Consider the following 16907-nt stretch of genomic DNA (forward strand, 5'->3'; position numbering starts at 1 on the left):
TCCTACATGTTTTCAAACCCTTTCCCTCAAAAACACCTGATTCAAATGATTGGGATCATTTTAAAGCTCTTGCAGAGCCTGCTAATGAGCTAATCATTTGAATCCAGTGTGTTGGGGAAAGAAAACTGGAAAACATGCAGGAGGCCGGCCCTCAAGGACTGGAGTTCCACACCTATGGTCTAAAGCTTACACATGGTCCCTTTAACACAATGTCTTTGGTTCTACAGTTACACAGCACTAACACGAAAACAAAGCCAGCTAAGGGGCTTGACCCTGGGAAATTATTCACCATCATGTTTATTATCCCACATTTGAGGAATGCGTGACTGAAATGTTGGATGTTTTTATTTATAACTGCCTGCCCTACAACTACAGAAAACGGTTTAATTAACATATGTCTAAATTGGTGGGAATGTAATCAGTCACAAACACTAAGTAAACAAAGTATTGCTGGCGTTGAATTTACTAAAAAACGTCTTTAATTTGAATACTTCTATCTTGCATTTCCTGACCAAGAGCCATTCAGAGAAAGAATACAAGCAACCAACCACTTCTTGCACGTTTGACAATAAAGAGCACTTGTGTGCACGGCCTTAACTCGGTCCATTAGGCAGATGCGTGCTTGCTCCCCGAGGTGTGTTACGCCTGCCTAATATGTTTTTTTTTTTTTTCTCAAGGCTTTGTTGCCGTTGATGTCACCCTTAATTGTAGCGCGCACGGTTCCTTTTGTCTCTGAGGAGGATGGGGGAAAAACACCGGTGGTGTAAAAATAATACACCGCACACACATAACCCCGCCCCCCAATGTCTTCCCTGACACTCTGTTACCTCGGGTTAAATATTACATTCATTTTAGTGGATATCGCATTTAACCGGAGCCAGAGGCGAAATTGTTGCGTTCACCGCCGTTAAACATTGACCAGGCTTCCCCTCTCTCCGCATGCTTTTCATCCTGTCACCATGGCGGCTTAAATAATTAAACACGTGAGAGAGAAGCCGCTCATAAATGTGCATTTGCCACAAAAAAAAAAAAAAAAAGGATTATTGTGGAAACTTGATAGCCACTCCTGGCGAGGAACTCGGGTAAACACGATTATGTGCGCAACAGGAGTCAATATTTGCAGTTTGTGCCTGCGCCTGCTCCGCCCCGCTGCGACCTTGTGTGTGTGTGTTTGGGGAAAAGGAAGGCGGCTCGCTGCCACGGGCGGGGTGACGTAGCTTTGTGTGTTATGCAGGTCTGGTCCGACCACTAGCACCCTCGCCCCCATCAACGCCGCTCACAGAAGTCTGTCCGGTTCCAGTTTAGCGTTCTTGTAACCCAGCAAGTATTTTCTTAACATTTATCGTAAAAATCATGTGGTTAATGTGCAGTTTGTTCCCATATAGAAAAAGAATCCCAGACGTATTTTACACATTAATTATAAAAACAAACACAGTGGTACAGACTTGTATTTTTATAACGACCGTAATCTTACTTCAAATAATTAGCGTAATGAGGAGGGGTACGTCAGTTGGCTGTTAGCATCAATTGCCTCTTGCAGCTAACAGCAGCTCGTGTTAGCCGAGCTTGTTAGAGAATTATTTTCACTAAAAGAAGCCAGCAGATTGGCATTTAAAAAATTGCTGGCTTGTGTAAAAACACAAAAATAAATGGGGTGGGGTGTACTATCAACAAGATTTTGCGGTATATGTCCGATGGAAAGTTTAAGGACACACTCATAACATGCATTATGTCAGCTTTGTATATATTCCTCTTTATTTCCATATTTTTTGTCATTAAATAAAACAAAAAAAACACAGCAAAAAATAAACAATAAAAGATATGTAATACATCCAAAAACTGATGTGATGATACTGATGCTATAAACATATATATATATATATATATATATATATATATATATATATATATATATATATATATATATATATGTGTGTGTACATATATATATATATATATATATATAATATATACAAATATACATATATATATACATATATAAGTGTATATATATATATATATATATATATATATATATATATATATATATATATATATATACTGTATATATATATATAATATATACAAATATACATATATATATACATATATAAGTGTATATATATATATATATATATATATACTGTATATATATATATATATATATATACTGTATATATATATATATATATATATATATATATATATACTGTATATATATATATATATATATATATATATATATATATATATATATATATATATATATATATACTGTATATATATATATATATATATATATATATATATATATATATATATATATACTGTATATATATATATATATATATATATATACATATATATATATATATATATATATATACAGTATATATATATATATATATATATGTATTTATTTATTCTTTTTTTTTTTTTAAACAAGGCTTTAAAAGAAGAATAACCCCAAAAGAAGGAGAAAGGAGGTAGACACTTCAGGTTTCTGATGTCAACACTCTCTCGCTTTGGTATCGCTTCAGACCTTCGGCCAGCATCTGACACTCGGCTCAATCTTATATAAAGTTCAAACCGAAGAAAGGAAGAAAAAAAAAATGGAATGGACTGATGTTTAGCACATGAATGTCCCATAAGACAACAATAAACCCGTCACGCTGATGAGGAGGAAGGTACTCATGAGAATAATAGTAATGATGATAATAATAATAATATTAGAGATACTGTAAGTGTAGAAGAAGATTGACAAAATAAAAATTAAATGAAAAGGTGCGTCACAAGTTTAAAATGTAGTTTTACCCAATGTAACATTTTGAAAAAATGTTCCAAAATGGCACGGAGAAGCTACTCAAGCTTTATCGACTCATTTGGATATTCCTTTGAATATTTTCCTTAATTTTGACAACTTCCTGTGGCGGCTGAGCCCTACTTCCTGTTTGCATCTGCTTGTACCGATTGAAGACTCGATTTTGGCACGCGGTGGCGACAAATGAAATGATGGGAGGAAAAAGACTTGCGTTTCTCCAAAATTTGCGGCTGGTCCCGTTGGGGGAGGGAGGAGGAGGGGTGCACGCACTCATATTGCTCTTTATGTGTCGACGATCATGTCGGGAGGATTTAAAAAGTGTCTCCTCTTCGGAATAGCTGCACAGAGCTAAAAAAACAAAAAAATCTAAATTAATTCAAATTAATGAGCAGTTGGAAAGCATGCGTTAACTCGGAAATTTCTCGATTTCCCCCCACTCGCCGTGACTATTAATGAGATCATTATCTACGAAAATTGCAAAAATATACCTAAAGTGGTATACTTCTTAACATTAGCAAAAGAAAAATTTAAAATCAACCTGCAGAAAATATTAACTTGACCTTTTACATGGGTTTATACAGGTTATAGCTTATTCTGAATCTGAAAAAAAAGAGCCTAAAATAAGAACATCTACGTATATGTCAATACTTATTCAAACAAGAAACATTTTAGACCAACTAAAACATTTGATGCTGAAAAAAAACATTAAATGCACATCGATTAACATCAATATCTTAAATACTTTAACCTGAAGAAAAAGGTAGGATATTGTGCTGATTCAAAAAGTTAACTTGACTTTTTACGGAGTATGTCACAGGTTACAAAAAATAAAATGTATCAAATTGCATGAAATTTAAAAAATATGGCTATATGTCAATTTTTTTTCTAAGCCACGTTAACTCATTCACTGCCAATGACGGCCATAGATGTCCGAGATCCATTTTTACTGGGCTAGCATTGAATGAGTTAGCCAGCCTGCAGCCTATTGGCTCCTCCCACCTGCGCTCCCTTCTGAATGTGTCTTATTTTCCCACGTCTTTTTTTTTGTTTGTTTTTCCTCACCCTTCTGGGAGCTTATTTTTTTTTCCTCCAGGGGATACAGTTGAGTATTTGTGATGTTCTGTATGATTTCTTTTTCACCTGCGAAGTCCTTTTGAGACTGTGCTGATTCAGGTCTATGCAAATAAATTTCACCTGACATCTTTCTGGCCAGCAAGGGCATCGCTGACATCTAGTGGTCAGAGTTAATCACTACAGTGCTTGATTGGCTAAATAGTAAAAGGAGCACTGGCCACGAGTGTCATCAACCCAATTATATATTCAAAAATAAAATAAATAAATAAAAATATTCTTTTTTTTATGAGGCGAATTCTCAACCATAGCACTGAAAGAGTTAACGAGCGAATGCCATTAAGTGATTACCTGGATTTCTCTCATTTCTCCTTGTCCAAGTTGTCTTTCTCCTCCTGTTTAAAAAACAAAAAACAAAATCGAAATAAATAAACCGATGAATAAATACCGATATATTAATTTATAAAGTACGTGGGATTGAAAGTCTATGAATCTTGAAAGATGCGTGAAAATACGTGTTTGGGATGGAATGAGTTAAGGAGTAAAGATATGCTAGGCACCGACCTCCTGGGACTCGGACACGGTCCGGCTATTTGACACTTGATCCTCGGACGGGACGCTCCCGTTGGAATCCGCAACCAGCAGAACCCGTCGTTCCCTGGCGGGTTTGTCACATTTTGTCACACGGAACCTGAACCGGAAACACAAAATCAATTAGGTAAAGACAATACAATAGAGCAGAATACGATTTATTGTCATGCAGATTTACAGTGGACCCCCAATTTACGACGTCCCTGCCTTACATTTTTCTCACCTTACGACGTGGACCGAGCAGTTTTCAGAGGTTTTTTTTTTTTTTTTTTTATGTGTTTTGACTAAAGGCGGGTCTAAAAATGGCATGTGAATTTAGAATGATTAAGAATTACTAAGTAATTAAACAATTGCGGCCAAAAGTGTTTGATGGCCTTTGGTACTTAAGTAAACAAATGACAATAAAGTCAGTGATCATTTTTGGCGCTAAAAGTACTTACGTCAAAAATACGATGGTGATCAAGTAATTTTGGTGAATAAAAGCTAAAGTAAGTGATGACGTAGGTAATAAATGAAGGTAATTCATTACTTTCGGTAAAAAGTACTAATCAATTATTTAAAATGCTGGAGTGTATGACGTACCTGAAGCAATTGATTATTATGACTTATTTAGCTAAAGTAATTGATTTGTTTAGTACTTAACCTCAGTACCAGCCATTTCTAGACACTTTGATGGCAAAAACTTTAAAAAAGTGGAAAGAGACATAAATAAGTATTGTATTTTCCGCACTATAGGGCACATCTTCAATGAATGGTCTATTTTAACAGTCTTTCCATATATAAGGCGCACTGTATTATAAGGCGCCTAGAATAGAAGCTACAGTAGTGGCTGGGATTGCATTATGCATCCACTTGGTGGAGCTGCGCTAAAGGGAATGTCGAAAAAACAATCAGATGACTGAGTCAAACTTCATTAATAGACAATCAGAAATGTAAGAATAAGACGATTTGTGGAAAGGACTATGGAATGGAACCCACCTGCCCACGGACAGCACGGTGACCTCACCGTGGTGGCCGCGGCGGTGCTCCACCTTGCGGGCCGCCGGTTTGCTAATCATGAGCGGCCACTTCTTCTGGCTGCAGCGCGTGCAGATGTTCTTGTGGCCGCCGACGCCGCCGATGGTGTGCAGGTGGTTGCAGGTGTGTTTTGCCGCCTCCGGGGGCGCTCCCGGGGATACGGGGGTCAGGGGAGGGGAGGGAGTGAAAGGGGAGGTGGGGGTGATGGGTGCACTGCGGAGGGAGAAAGCAAATGGTGCTTTGGTTTGCATTCACGTCATTCCGTCCCCCCCAAAAGGATTCTTAAGTACCTAAACCAAGAATAATCATCCCATTCATATTTCTGAACTCATTCAGTGCCATTGACGACTTTTGGCGTCATAGATGTATTTCCGCTGGCCTCCATTGGAGACGTTTGATGATGAGGATTCATTTTTACTGGGCTCTACAAAGTGCTATAGAACTTATGTGTGTGCCGCAGGGCTCTGTGTTAGGTACACTTTTTTTTCTAGTAATTTCGAATAATCTTGGTTAGACATAAACCGATCTGTTTTTTTCAGGGCCATTTATGATTACAAGAAGTCAAGGAGGCTGATTAACGATATTTTGAAGGTGATTTGTTTTTCAGTTGAAGGAATACTAGCCTCTAAATATCTTTTTTCATATCCCAAGCATTCTCACACACTATATTTTATTAATTTAATTATATTTTCATTTTTTTCGCAAAATATATCTTTGCTGTACAATTCTAGAAAACTATCAACATGGGTGAAAAAGTGAAATAAAAATAGGTCTTTCAAAGAATTAAAAATAATTAAAATCAATCAAAATAACATGTTAGAATTTCACTTGTCCTTGTTTAAAAACAAAAGGTGCAAGAGTGTTCCCAATGTCAGCAGAATCTCTAATATAGTTCAATTACATACAATTTAAACAGGTTATTGAAGTTGATTATCGGCAATCAGATTTGTTAAAAAAAATGCTGATAATCAGCCGGGCCAATAAATATTTAACTTTACATTTCTTGATCAAATTGCATCCAAAAACGTTAAAATATATATTTTTTGCTGATTTAAAACACTTTGATTGATTTGTTCATTCACAACAATGGATGAACTGCCCTGTATGAGTTGAAAATGTGTTTCAGATTTTCCAAAAATTTCATACTTCACACCGCTCTGAATATTTTACTCCAATTACGACCATTCCAACTTCAAATGTACATTTCAACAATCCCACGGCATTTCAGTCCCGCTTCAGATCTTCACACACGCATATTAGAATTTACGTTCTCGGTCCGTAAAGATGCTTTTGACGACGACGTGGCGTGATCGGGGAGCCTGTGCATGCCACATTTTGAGAAATGAGGTCAGTATCAAAACAAGAAACAAAAAAGGGGGGCAGTGGGGTGTTAGAGACTCCCCCCTTCACACATACCCCCACAGCTGCCTGCTCTCAATAAAATCTATGCCAGAAGAACGTGGCCTTCTAGGCTTTTAACAAGTCTAACACGCTTCCAAGGAGGGCTATGCTGCCACCTTGTGGTAGAAGTCATACACAGCAGTATGATGGGCTTAACACTCACGCTTACCCATCTGAGTCAATGCTGATGTCATGAGCCATGGCTTTAAGGGCATCTGAGTTGGCTGAAACAACAAAAAGGATTCCGATTTATCAACAGGAAAAAACAAAACAAAAACTAAACCTCCCCGCGATAAATGAATTCATGAAGTAGGATTTCAGCGAGTGGAGGGGGCTTTATTTTGTCATGTGAAGTGTAATTGCAATAAAATGAGGTTTGCCTTTTTTTTTTTTTAACTCCAGGCACTTAGCTGCCCTTTAGGCATTTTTTTCCAGATTCACAATAAGCTGCCACCTGTATAAAGGGGGGAGGGGGGGGGGGGGGGGTGGATGACCATGTGAAGTGTACTTGCAATAAAATACAGATTGGCATCATTTTTTCAGGCTCTTTGATACACTTTATTTTTTCCAGATTTAGAATAAGCTGTAACCTGTATGGCCCGAGGGAAAAGGCTTTCTTTTTGCCATGTGAAGTTTAATTGCACTAATATAAGGATTGGCATCATTTTATTTTTTTCAGGCACTTTGACATACCTTAGGCTATATTTTTTTCAGAATTTGAATAAGCTGTAACCTGCAGGTAACAGCTTTATATATATATATATATATATATATATATATATATATATATATATGTAAATGCTGTGAAAAGTAGTTAACAGTTATTGAAAGTTGATTCATATTGTGTTTTTTCATTACTTAATGGTAAAAAGCATATTTTTAGGTCTACTTATACAATTTGTATAGATAATAATCTTCTTTAAAGTCGGCATGGCGAGTGGTGCGGGGCAAAAAGTTTTATCCTTCCTGGGGGGCTTTGCAAAATATAATTGAGAACCACTTAGTGTTAGCAGTGATTGAGTTGTTATAGTATAGTTCAAAACATTAATATAGCAATGTGTAATCACTTTAGGGGAAACTCAGCAGAAGGATGTCATCAGAAAATGTGAAGGTGCCCTCAAGGCGTCTGATGTGCACCTCGGGCCTTATCAGCCCGCAGCATTCTCTTATCGTCACGCGCCACAGCGGGCTTGGCAAGAACACGACGCGCACCCACTGACGCTCGTAGGAAGCGTTTACTTTCCAGCGCGCATCGTTTTAGGACTGCGGTGCGCTGCCATTGGCCACTGAATCTCATAAAAGCTTAAAGCGTCGAACCGCGCAATCGATAAACGGCCCATCGGGAACTGGCAAGGATATTAACCGTCAGCGGCGACATTTTTTAATTTAAAAGATGCACACGCGTGCAAGCCGATTGTCTTAGAAAACAAAAGCTCACACGCTGTATGGTGTCAGGCGTACCTTCATTTTTCATGATGAAGTGGACGATCTGTCCCACTGTGTCATTGTTGTCACTGAAGGTGTCATTAAACTCTGTCAGCAGAAGAGAAAAGCAAAGAAAAATACAATGAGCTGCATGGCTTTGGATTTGAATTCAGCACAACTTTTGAGTAAAGGATAACGGCGGGGAGTCAATTAGCTAACATTTTGGACAGGTTTAGCTACTTCAACCTCAAACTGAGAAGGTAAATACAATATATGTGGCACAAGGGAATTGAAAGTGTGAAGGACTTGATAAAAGTCACGTGAAAAAATGACATGGCAAATAAGATTCAATTTAAGTGTAAAATTAAACATATTAGAATTATTGTGTGAAGGCTATAAGTTATTCTACACTTTTAAATGTGTCATATACATACATTACATACATACATGGCTAACGATTGCACTCCTGGGAAATTAAAAATTGGAGGTTTTATTTTTGGGCCTTCAATTTCCATATATATTGTCTAATTCAAATCATGACAAATTTACCACATTGAGCTCATTACATTCAATTAAATTCCAAATAATTCCACGTTAAAGCCCCCAGATTCATTTGCTAATAGTGTTTCCTTGTTTACCCTAAATCTGTGAAAAAACTTTTTTTTTTGTTCATTTTGTTTGTGTTCTTGTTTGAGTTTGTTTCTTCTGTTGAAATATAAATACATGACAATGTTTTATTTTTTTCTGGTCCAATTTAGGAGGAAAAATATCAAGAAAAATAGCAGTGTAAAAGTGTAACAGATATGGTCACAAAAGAAAATCCACGTGGTAGTTGTGATTTTTTCTTTTTATAAAAGAAATTGCTGTTATATTGACTGGTCTGATTCAAAAGAAAGAAAAAACGCAGGAAAAAAATCGACATGTAATAGAAAAAGTCATGATCACGAATGAAAATCTGCGCTAGATTAAAGCCGCGAGGGAACACGAGACGCGATTTCTCCAGCCATTGCGTTCTGTAGTTTGAAATAACTTCTTCTCATTGAACGCTGACTGTAGCGGGGTCTCCTAAATAGAGCGCGCGCAGCAGTTTCTCACTTCCTGCGCAATTTACCAACACTAACCCTTTATGCGACCCCGACTCGGAATCCCGTGGAATGCAGAGGCGCAAACCTAACGCAGCCTTGTGATATGCGAGGCCCACCGACTGACGCGTTCTCACGCTGCCCCCGTGCATTCAGGCATAGTAAGCGGGGTTCTTGCAAACTTCAGTTTGAAGTCTAAAAACATTCCTGATATAATGTGCGGGGTTTAGTGCACTTTGTGTGCATGTTTAAAATGCTACTAAGAAAGTGCTATTTACCTTAAAGGGACACTGTTTAAGACCGTTTTTCATTACGACCAGCAGGAGGTGCTGCACTTACCATTGCCCGTCGCTATAACGGAAATGGCAGCCTCCGGAAGAGTGCCACCCCCCCATGTAATGTAATTTCATGATAACTAGACTTATTATTATATTTAAAACATACTGGTCGTTAAGAACACATTCTTTTGCGAGTTTTTCAAATTTATAATCATTTAATGTATTCCTTTTCATTGAAAAATGGTCTAAATCTTACACATTGTCCCTTTAACACCAGGTCTGTGGTTCTACAGTTACATTGCAATTGAAACACAACACAGTAATATAAGTGTAACACGAAAACAAAGCCAGCTCTGGGGTTTAACCTTGGGAAATTATTCATTCAAATAATTAGCTGACACCCTTGACTAATGATTACCTAATATAAGCCAAATGAGCACTGTAGTGACAACTGTGACCAATGGGTGGCAGTGTTTTCCACTTACAACACAGATATTACCTACATTCAATTCAAAGGAAAGAAAAGACCGTTTTTCATTACGACCAGCAGGAGGTGCTGCATTTACAATTGCCCGTCGCTATAACGGACATGGCAGCCTCCGGAAGAGTGCCACCCCCCATGTAATGTAATTTCATGATAACTAGACTTATTATAATATTTAAAACATACTGGTCGTTAAGAACACATTCATTTGCGAGTTTTTCAAATTTATAATCATTTAATGTATTCCTTTTCATTGAAAAATGGTCTAAATCTTACACATTGTCCCTTTAACACCAGGTCTGTGGTTCTACAGTTACATTGCAATTGAAACACAACACAGTAATATAAGTGTAACACGAAAACAAAGCCAGCTCTGGGGTTTAACCTTGGGAAATTATTCATTCAAATAATTAGCTGACACACTTGACTAATGACTACCTAATATAAGCCAAATGAGCACTGTAGTGACAACTGTGACCAATGGGTGTCAGTGTTTCTCCACTTACAACACAGATATTACCTACATTCAATTCAAAGGAAAGAAAATTAATATTTCATATGATATCATCAACATAGACATAGCACGCAATATTCTGTTGGCCTTGAAAGATGAGTAAAAATACTAAATATACTGTCCCTCTAAAAGTTCCTTTCAATAACGCTTTGCACTAAAAGAGTTCATCTTTATGATTGGACAGAATTTGGCTACTGCTGCCTCGCGGATTGGCATGCTTTTAAATGAATAAAACCGCACTATGCGGATTCGTGGGGCAGCGATTTTTTTTTTTCAATAAACAAAGCCATGTGGACTGATTTTTTTTCCGCACGAAGGGGGAAGGGGGAATATGTGGGTTTAAATGGCACCCGCTAATTGTAAACAAGGCCATGAACGCACGCATTGAATGAGAGTAGATTGTCGGCCCAAATGCAATGGAGGGAACCGGGTCCATGTGAACCACTGTGGGGGTGCTGCCATATTCCAGGAAGTGTCCCGCGTGGGATCACAAAGTGAGGAAAAACCCGCGACGGCAGCGTAAACACGAAGAATGATGTCCGCGCGCGCGGAGAAACTTCACTTTGAAAATGTTTACAGGAAGGAGGAAGCGCTCGTTGGCTCGCACGACCTTGCCGTCGCCGTGGCGACGGCGGTACACACGCGCTGCAGCTGTCACGCAGTAGACCGAGCCAATGGAAATGAAAAGTATTTCTGCCATGACAATTCCATGAACTAATCAGTGGCGGGAATGTACTCCCTGACGCTTCAGAACAAGCTTTGTAAGATGACGCCAGTCAAATGTGAAAATCAGCGTCCTACGCATGGGAGTGTTGTCCTCGAGCTGGCACACCAAGTGCATTTGGCGTCTCTCCTTTCCATTTCTTTTGCCAGCAGTAAAATCACCATTAACTTATCTTATGTGGATAAAACAGTCCTTTTCATATAGTGGTGCGGGTCCCATTTGACATGTCAAGTGTAATTGTAATACAATAACGATGTCCGTCATATTTCAGGCATTTTGGTGCACTTGTTTTGTGTTTTTTTTTCAGTTTTAGACTAACCTGTAACCTGTATAAATGTTTTAAAAAACAAAAGTAGCTAACTGTTTTGCTATGTGGAGTATAATTGTGATCAAATAAGAATTGGCATCATTTTTATTGTTTTAGGCCATAGGTGTCGAATTCCAGTCCTCGAGGGCCGGTATCCTGCATGTTTTTCGACTTTTTTTCCCCAACACATCTGATTCAAATGATTAACTTATCAACAAGCACAGTAGGAGCTTGAAAACGATCCTAATCATTTGAATCAGGTGTGTTTGTGGGAGAGTTTTCAAAAACATGCAGGATACCGGCCCTCGAGGACTGGAGTTCGACAGAGTTTTAGGCACTCTCGCGTACTTGGTTATTTTTTTTCCTGGTTTTAACTAACCCATAAATTACATAAACGCTGTAAAAAAATAATACGAGTCATTGAAAGTTGATTCATATTTTTTTTTCATGTTAAAACGTATCCAGTTTTGTCCGGTTATGATTATACAACTTTTATAGATTCTAATCTTGTTATTTAGACTTGAAACGGCATGTGGAGGGACCACAAAAGCTTTTATTTTTCATGGGGGGGGACTTTGCAAAAAAAATAATTGAGAAGCACTGGGATAAACAGATAAGTAAGGTGTAGTTTCTACGGTAAAGGCATGAGGATGAAAGGCCAGTGAAGAAAAGAAATGTTGGCAGGATTCTCACTCTAATCAGAATCCTGACCCCGAAGTCAGAATCTGAGCTTTCAAGTCAGAATTATGACACAAGTTCGGATGGAGTCCAAATAATGACACAGGTTCCCACTTTCAAGTTAGAATTTCCACTTTATCCTACGTGCGCTGACTTGAAAGTCTCAATCCAGAATTCTCACATTAAAGTCGACTTGAACTCCGTTCCTGGAATTTGGAGTAAAAAATATAAATGAATTCTGATTTTAAAGTCAGAATTTTCACTTTAAAGTCTGACTTCTGAGTGAAATGTAGAGAATTTTGAGAACATTCTGTTGTTCTCATGTTCACGATTTTTCAATGACCAATTCTTGACTTTAATATAAAGTGAAAATTCTGAATGCAGACGGAACTTTCCGATTCCTGAGCGTAAAGTCAGAACTCTGAGATAAAAGTGAGAATTTTGAGAATAAAATTAAGAATTCGGACTTCGTTCTCAAGTGCTGACTTAACTATAAAACTTAAAATCATTATTCTTACTGGTCAGAAGTCTGACTTCAAAAAAGAATGGAGAGAGAATTGAGAGTTGTGAGAATTCTGAGAAAAGTATGAATTTTGACAAAAATCCTCTTAGAATTTTGCCTTTATTGTAAAACTCGTTTTAAATGTATTATTCGTCCAAGTCTTGAATTCTAACTTTAAATACAAATTTATTCTGACTTCCTTTTGATTGTATTCTCAGAATTCTCACACTTTTTCACTGAGTGAATTTTTACCTGAGTGAGAATTCTGAGACTGTTCAAATTGGGAATTCGAGTACAAAGACAAAACTCATATTTTAAAATGAGAATTTGGACTTTAAAGTCAGAACTGAGATAAAATTGAAAATCCTGACAACCTTTCTTTTGTTTTTGTTTTTTTTCTTCATTGGCCTAATCCTCTTTCATAAAACTAGGTCTTTGTTTGTCAATGCTAGCAAAGCTATAGGAATTTGGTGTTTTGATAGCATTAAAAAAAAGAGCCAAAGGTATCTGATGGTTGTGTAAAAAAAAAAAAAAAAACGAGAATTGTAACATGATGCAAGGAAGTTTTGTTATTTTTCCCTCTAGTGTGCAATTGTACCAATTCTACCAAAACGTGTACTGCCATTGTATTTTCATAAAGCCCAACTATTTAGAAATAAATAGTTTTCCCTCACACTTCCAACCTTGATCATGTGGGGGTGGGGGGGTCAAGAAACTGTTCAGTGAGACGTCTCAACTCCTCTCACCTTATCGGTACGGCACTTATATTGGTCATCCCTCCAAGTATAAAGAATATATGACAGAGTAGTGGGATTATGTACATTAAATGTGACATGTTCAATCTGTTGCTTAAACGATTTTATCACTAGAAAACAGATGCTAATTAGCATTAGCATTAAGCTAGTGGACTCTTTTAAGAAACACAAGGCTTGATTTTTATATGTCTCAGGTCACTTGTGCTATACAACAAAATTACATGAACATTTACCACTTCCGCTGCTCGTAATTATAAATTATAACTGTTTCCTCACCCCCGCCCAGTTCCGGATCCTTTTCCTCTCCTTCACAAGCCTCCTCTACTTCGTCCTCATCCGGCACCTCCGAGGTGGTGCACCGGTAGCCCTTTCTTTTCAGAACGTGGCAGATGACCACGCCGAGCAGCCCCAGGAAGAAGAAAACGGGCACCAGCACGAAGGCCATGTAGTCCGGGTTGATTTCCCTGCCGGCTCCATCGCCTTTCCCGGTAACTGTTGTCTGACTGCCTGGAGGACGAGTAGAAAGATGGGAATCAGAAAAGACGGTAACCTGATACTTAAACCAAAGAGATGTGCGAGCGTCACAATTTGGAGATCACCGTCATAGAGGGTTTGGTGAAAAACAGGTCAAAAGGTCGCACACAGTGGTTATTAAAGGTCTACACACCTCTGTTTGAATATTGGATTTTTGTGGTATCAAAAAATGAGATCAAGATAAACTATAAGTGTTTCCGCTGTTTGTGTGGCAAAAGAAAGCAGTGGTTCTCAAATATGGAGACGTGTACCCCTGGGGTTATGTGAAGGCACTCCAGGGGTGGCGTGAATATTGAAAAGATATTTCAAATGTGGCATCCATCCAAAAACCTTTTAAAAAATTATTAAAATGTGTAAAAATCAGCAAGGTATACTGTAAATTAGCAAAAACTATTTTAAATTCAGTAGGCTACTCAATTTTATCCCCCTCAAAAAATCTGTCTCCCCCATATCAGAATGGTTAAACCCAAACTATCATTATTCCATCTCTCAACAACTTAAATACTTTATTAAAAACAGGCTAATGATCATTTTCCAGAACAGATCTTTACTATGAACCCCAAAGAAGACACGCTATGTAATAATTCTCATGTACATGGTTTTGTATATAAAATTCTTTTTTTTCTCTATCTCTAGTTCCAAGGTTTGATAGGTTTAAGTCTGTTTTAAGCTTCTTCTTTTTTTCTCTCAACCAAAAATGCTTTACTCTGGTTTACTGACATTTCACAGAAAAATATTTCACAGGGGATACATCACTGAAACACAGTTGCGAACCAGTGACTTTAACGGATTTTTTTATGTAAATAAATGAATTTGAAATGTTGCATAATGTGCATACCCTTTAATAACCATGGATGCAGCGATCTTCAGAACCACCCAGGCATATTCAAACATTTTAAATGGGATATACTGACTGCCATATAAAGTGACGAAACCCTGAACAAACTATCGCTGTTCGAGTAGTATTTCCTTTTTGTGTTTTGAGTGTTTAGCAGAAGCCAAAAGATTTTGTGCTAACGCTGCTATTTCAAAATGCTGTTACTAAACCCAGTAAAGACTTTTGTTTGCTAGCAAACTTGACTCACACATATGTGCATTTCCATTGTTGCACTTGCATGAACTTTACTCAGATTAGAACAATTGTTTATTCAGTGGCCCTCCTGTGACCGCTATGTGTCATCGGTGTGGCGTAACCGGCCTAGCCAAGCTTGAATTGAATTTGATACCCCCCCCCCCCAAAGGTGTATGTGGAAGGTGTCAGGAGATGGTTATCCGCAAGCAATTCTGAAGTTTGACTATTTGACCTTTAAGGGTCCTGCTGAAGAGTTCACACAGCACCTTCATTTTCTAAAATTGAGATTCAAGGTTCAACAACAGCAGAATCAGGTATCGTCCCCCTTTTGTTTTGTTTTTTTGTTTTTTTTTTTGTATTAAGGGGGGGGTGTATTATTCAGGCTATGTAACTTGCATTCCTAAAGTTGAGCAAAATATAGTACCTCGATCTCGTCCTCTCACACAACTTTAAAAATAAACCCACAATAACTTTTTCTACGGGGTCATCAATAGTCCCTGCGCCACGACTCGCTGCATCTTTGCTGCAGCGCAGGAAAATGTTCGCGTCAAGGCAGGCAGCTAACTCGCACGCCGATGAAAAAGCTTCAAGATCGGACACTTACCCGTGACCACCACCGGGTCGTCCATAGATGGAAGCGGCGGCGGCGGCAGCAGCTGGCCGAGATGCTGGCGATGTTTCTGGCAGCCTGGCCTTCGGGCTCCGCGGTCACACGCGCATTACCAGCTTAGCTTGAGGAGGGACTTTTTTTTCTTTTTCTTTTTTTGACCAAACATCAACGTACTTCCTGATTCCTGAGGAGTGGACACGCCCTGCTCTTAAAGAGACAGGCGTTAAAAAACAAAGTCGAAAAAGTATAATTTTATACAGACCCCAATTTCCCAATTGAGGTGAAAAATGTACCAAATGTTTGCTTAAAATGACCTCTTTGAATCATTTTAACTTGACACGTTATTGTGTGAAAAGGACTACAAACATGTCCGCTATTCTGTGTGGCAAAAAGGGAGACGTTTAACATCAAGTAAAAGAACAAGTTCATTACTAAAATGAACGAAAACACTTATCAACCACTAGATGGCGACATACATCGATGCACTATCATCTAGCAACGACGCCACAACTCTAATAAATCCACTTGAAAGCGAATTATTACAACATAACATTAAATATGATATCATATGATCGAACTCACCCAAACCCATAATACTACACAAAGAATTACTGATTGATTGATTGATTGAAGGCCCTATGTGGAAAAAAAGGTGACATTACAACCAATAAAAGGCACAATGTCGCAGTGAACGTCAATACGTGTAACCACTTAACAGGAGTTGTTCTTGTCAAAAGGTCAAATGTTTCTTTATTCCTTACGGTAAATTTTGCCAGCCGATACTCGGCAGTCCAGATAAAAACACATAAACAACAAACGACAATACATCAGACGATACAATGCGTAAAATGCTAGTCTTTTAGAACCTTTTTGGCATGGTTTAATCGTACGAGTTACCCATTTATTCAGTGACGCGTCTGGGGGCTTGTAAGTGGCCTACATCTGCTTGCACTGTTTACAGCCACAGAACCACCACACCGCTTGCCACGTGTTTGTGAAGCGGTGAGAAAAACCAATGACGTCAGCTTCAAAAAGCACGTT

General features: G+C 38.1%; 1 protein-coding gene across 2 annotated transcripts; it reads right to left on the bottom strand.

Moving 5' to 3' along the window:
* Nucleotides 1–2404: 2404 nt before the first annotated feature.
* rell1 (RELT like 1) lies at nucleotides 2405–16842 on the bottom strand. 2 transcript variants are annotated; one of them, XM_088407444.1, is made up of 9 exons: nucleotides 16764–16842; nucleotides 15861–16073; nucleotides 13927–14157; nucleotides 8363–8434; nucleotides 7071–7125; nucleotides 5462–5713; nucleotides 4457–4583; nucleotides 4244–4287; nucleotides 2405–3169 (listed from the first exon to the last, which is right to left on the bottom strand). In XM_088407444.1, exons 2-8 carry the CDS (start codon nucleotides 15883–15885, stop codon nucleotides 4255–4257), a joined length of 795 nt encoding a protein of 264 aa, XP_088263570.1. In that variant the 5' UTR covers nucleotides 15886–16073; nucleotides 16764–16842; the 3' UTR covers nucleotides 2405–3169; nucleotides 4244–4254. The 2 variants fall into 2 exon arrangements, with proteins under 2 accessions (XP_088263570.1, XP_088263562.1); XM_088407436.1 differs by having other exon boundaries at nucleotides 15861–16816.
* Between the last annotated feature and the right edge of the window lie 65 nt (nucleotides 16843–16907).

This window comes from Hippichthys cyanospilos, chromosome 1 (assembly GCF_059441005.1).
Source record: "Hippichthys cyanospilos isolate Australia breed blue-spotted pipefish chromosome 1, RoL_Hcya_1.0, whole genome shotgun sequence".
NCBI lineage: Eukaryota > Metazoa > Chordata > Actinopteri > Syngnathiformes > Syngnathidae > Hippichthys > Hippichthys cyanospilos.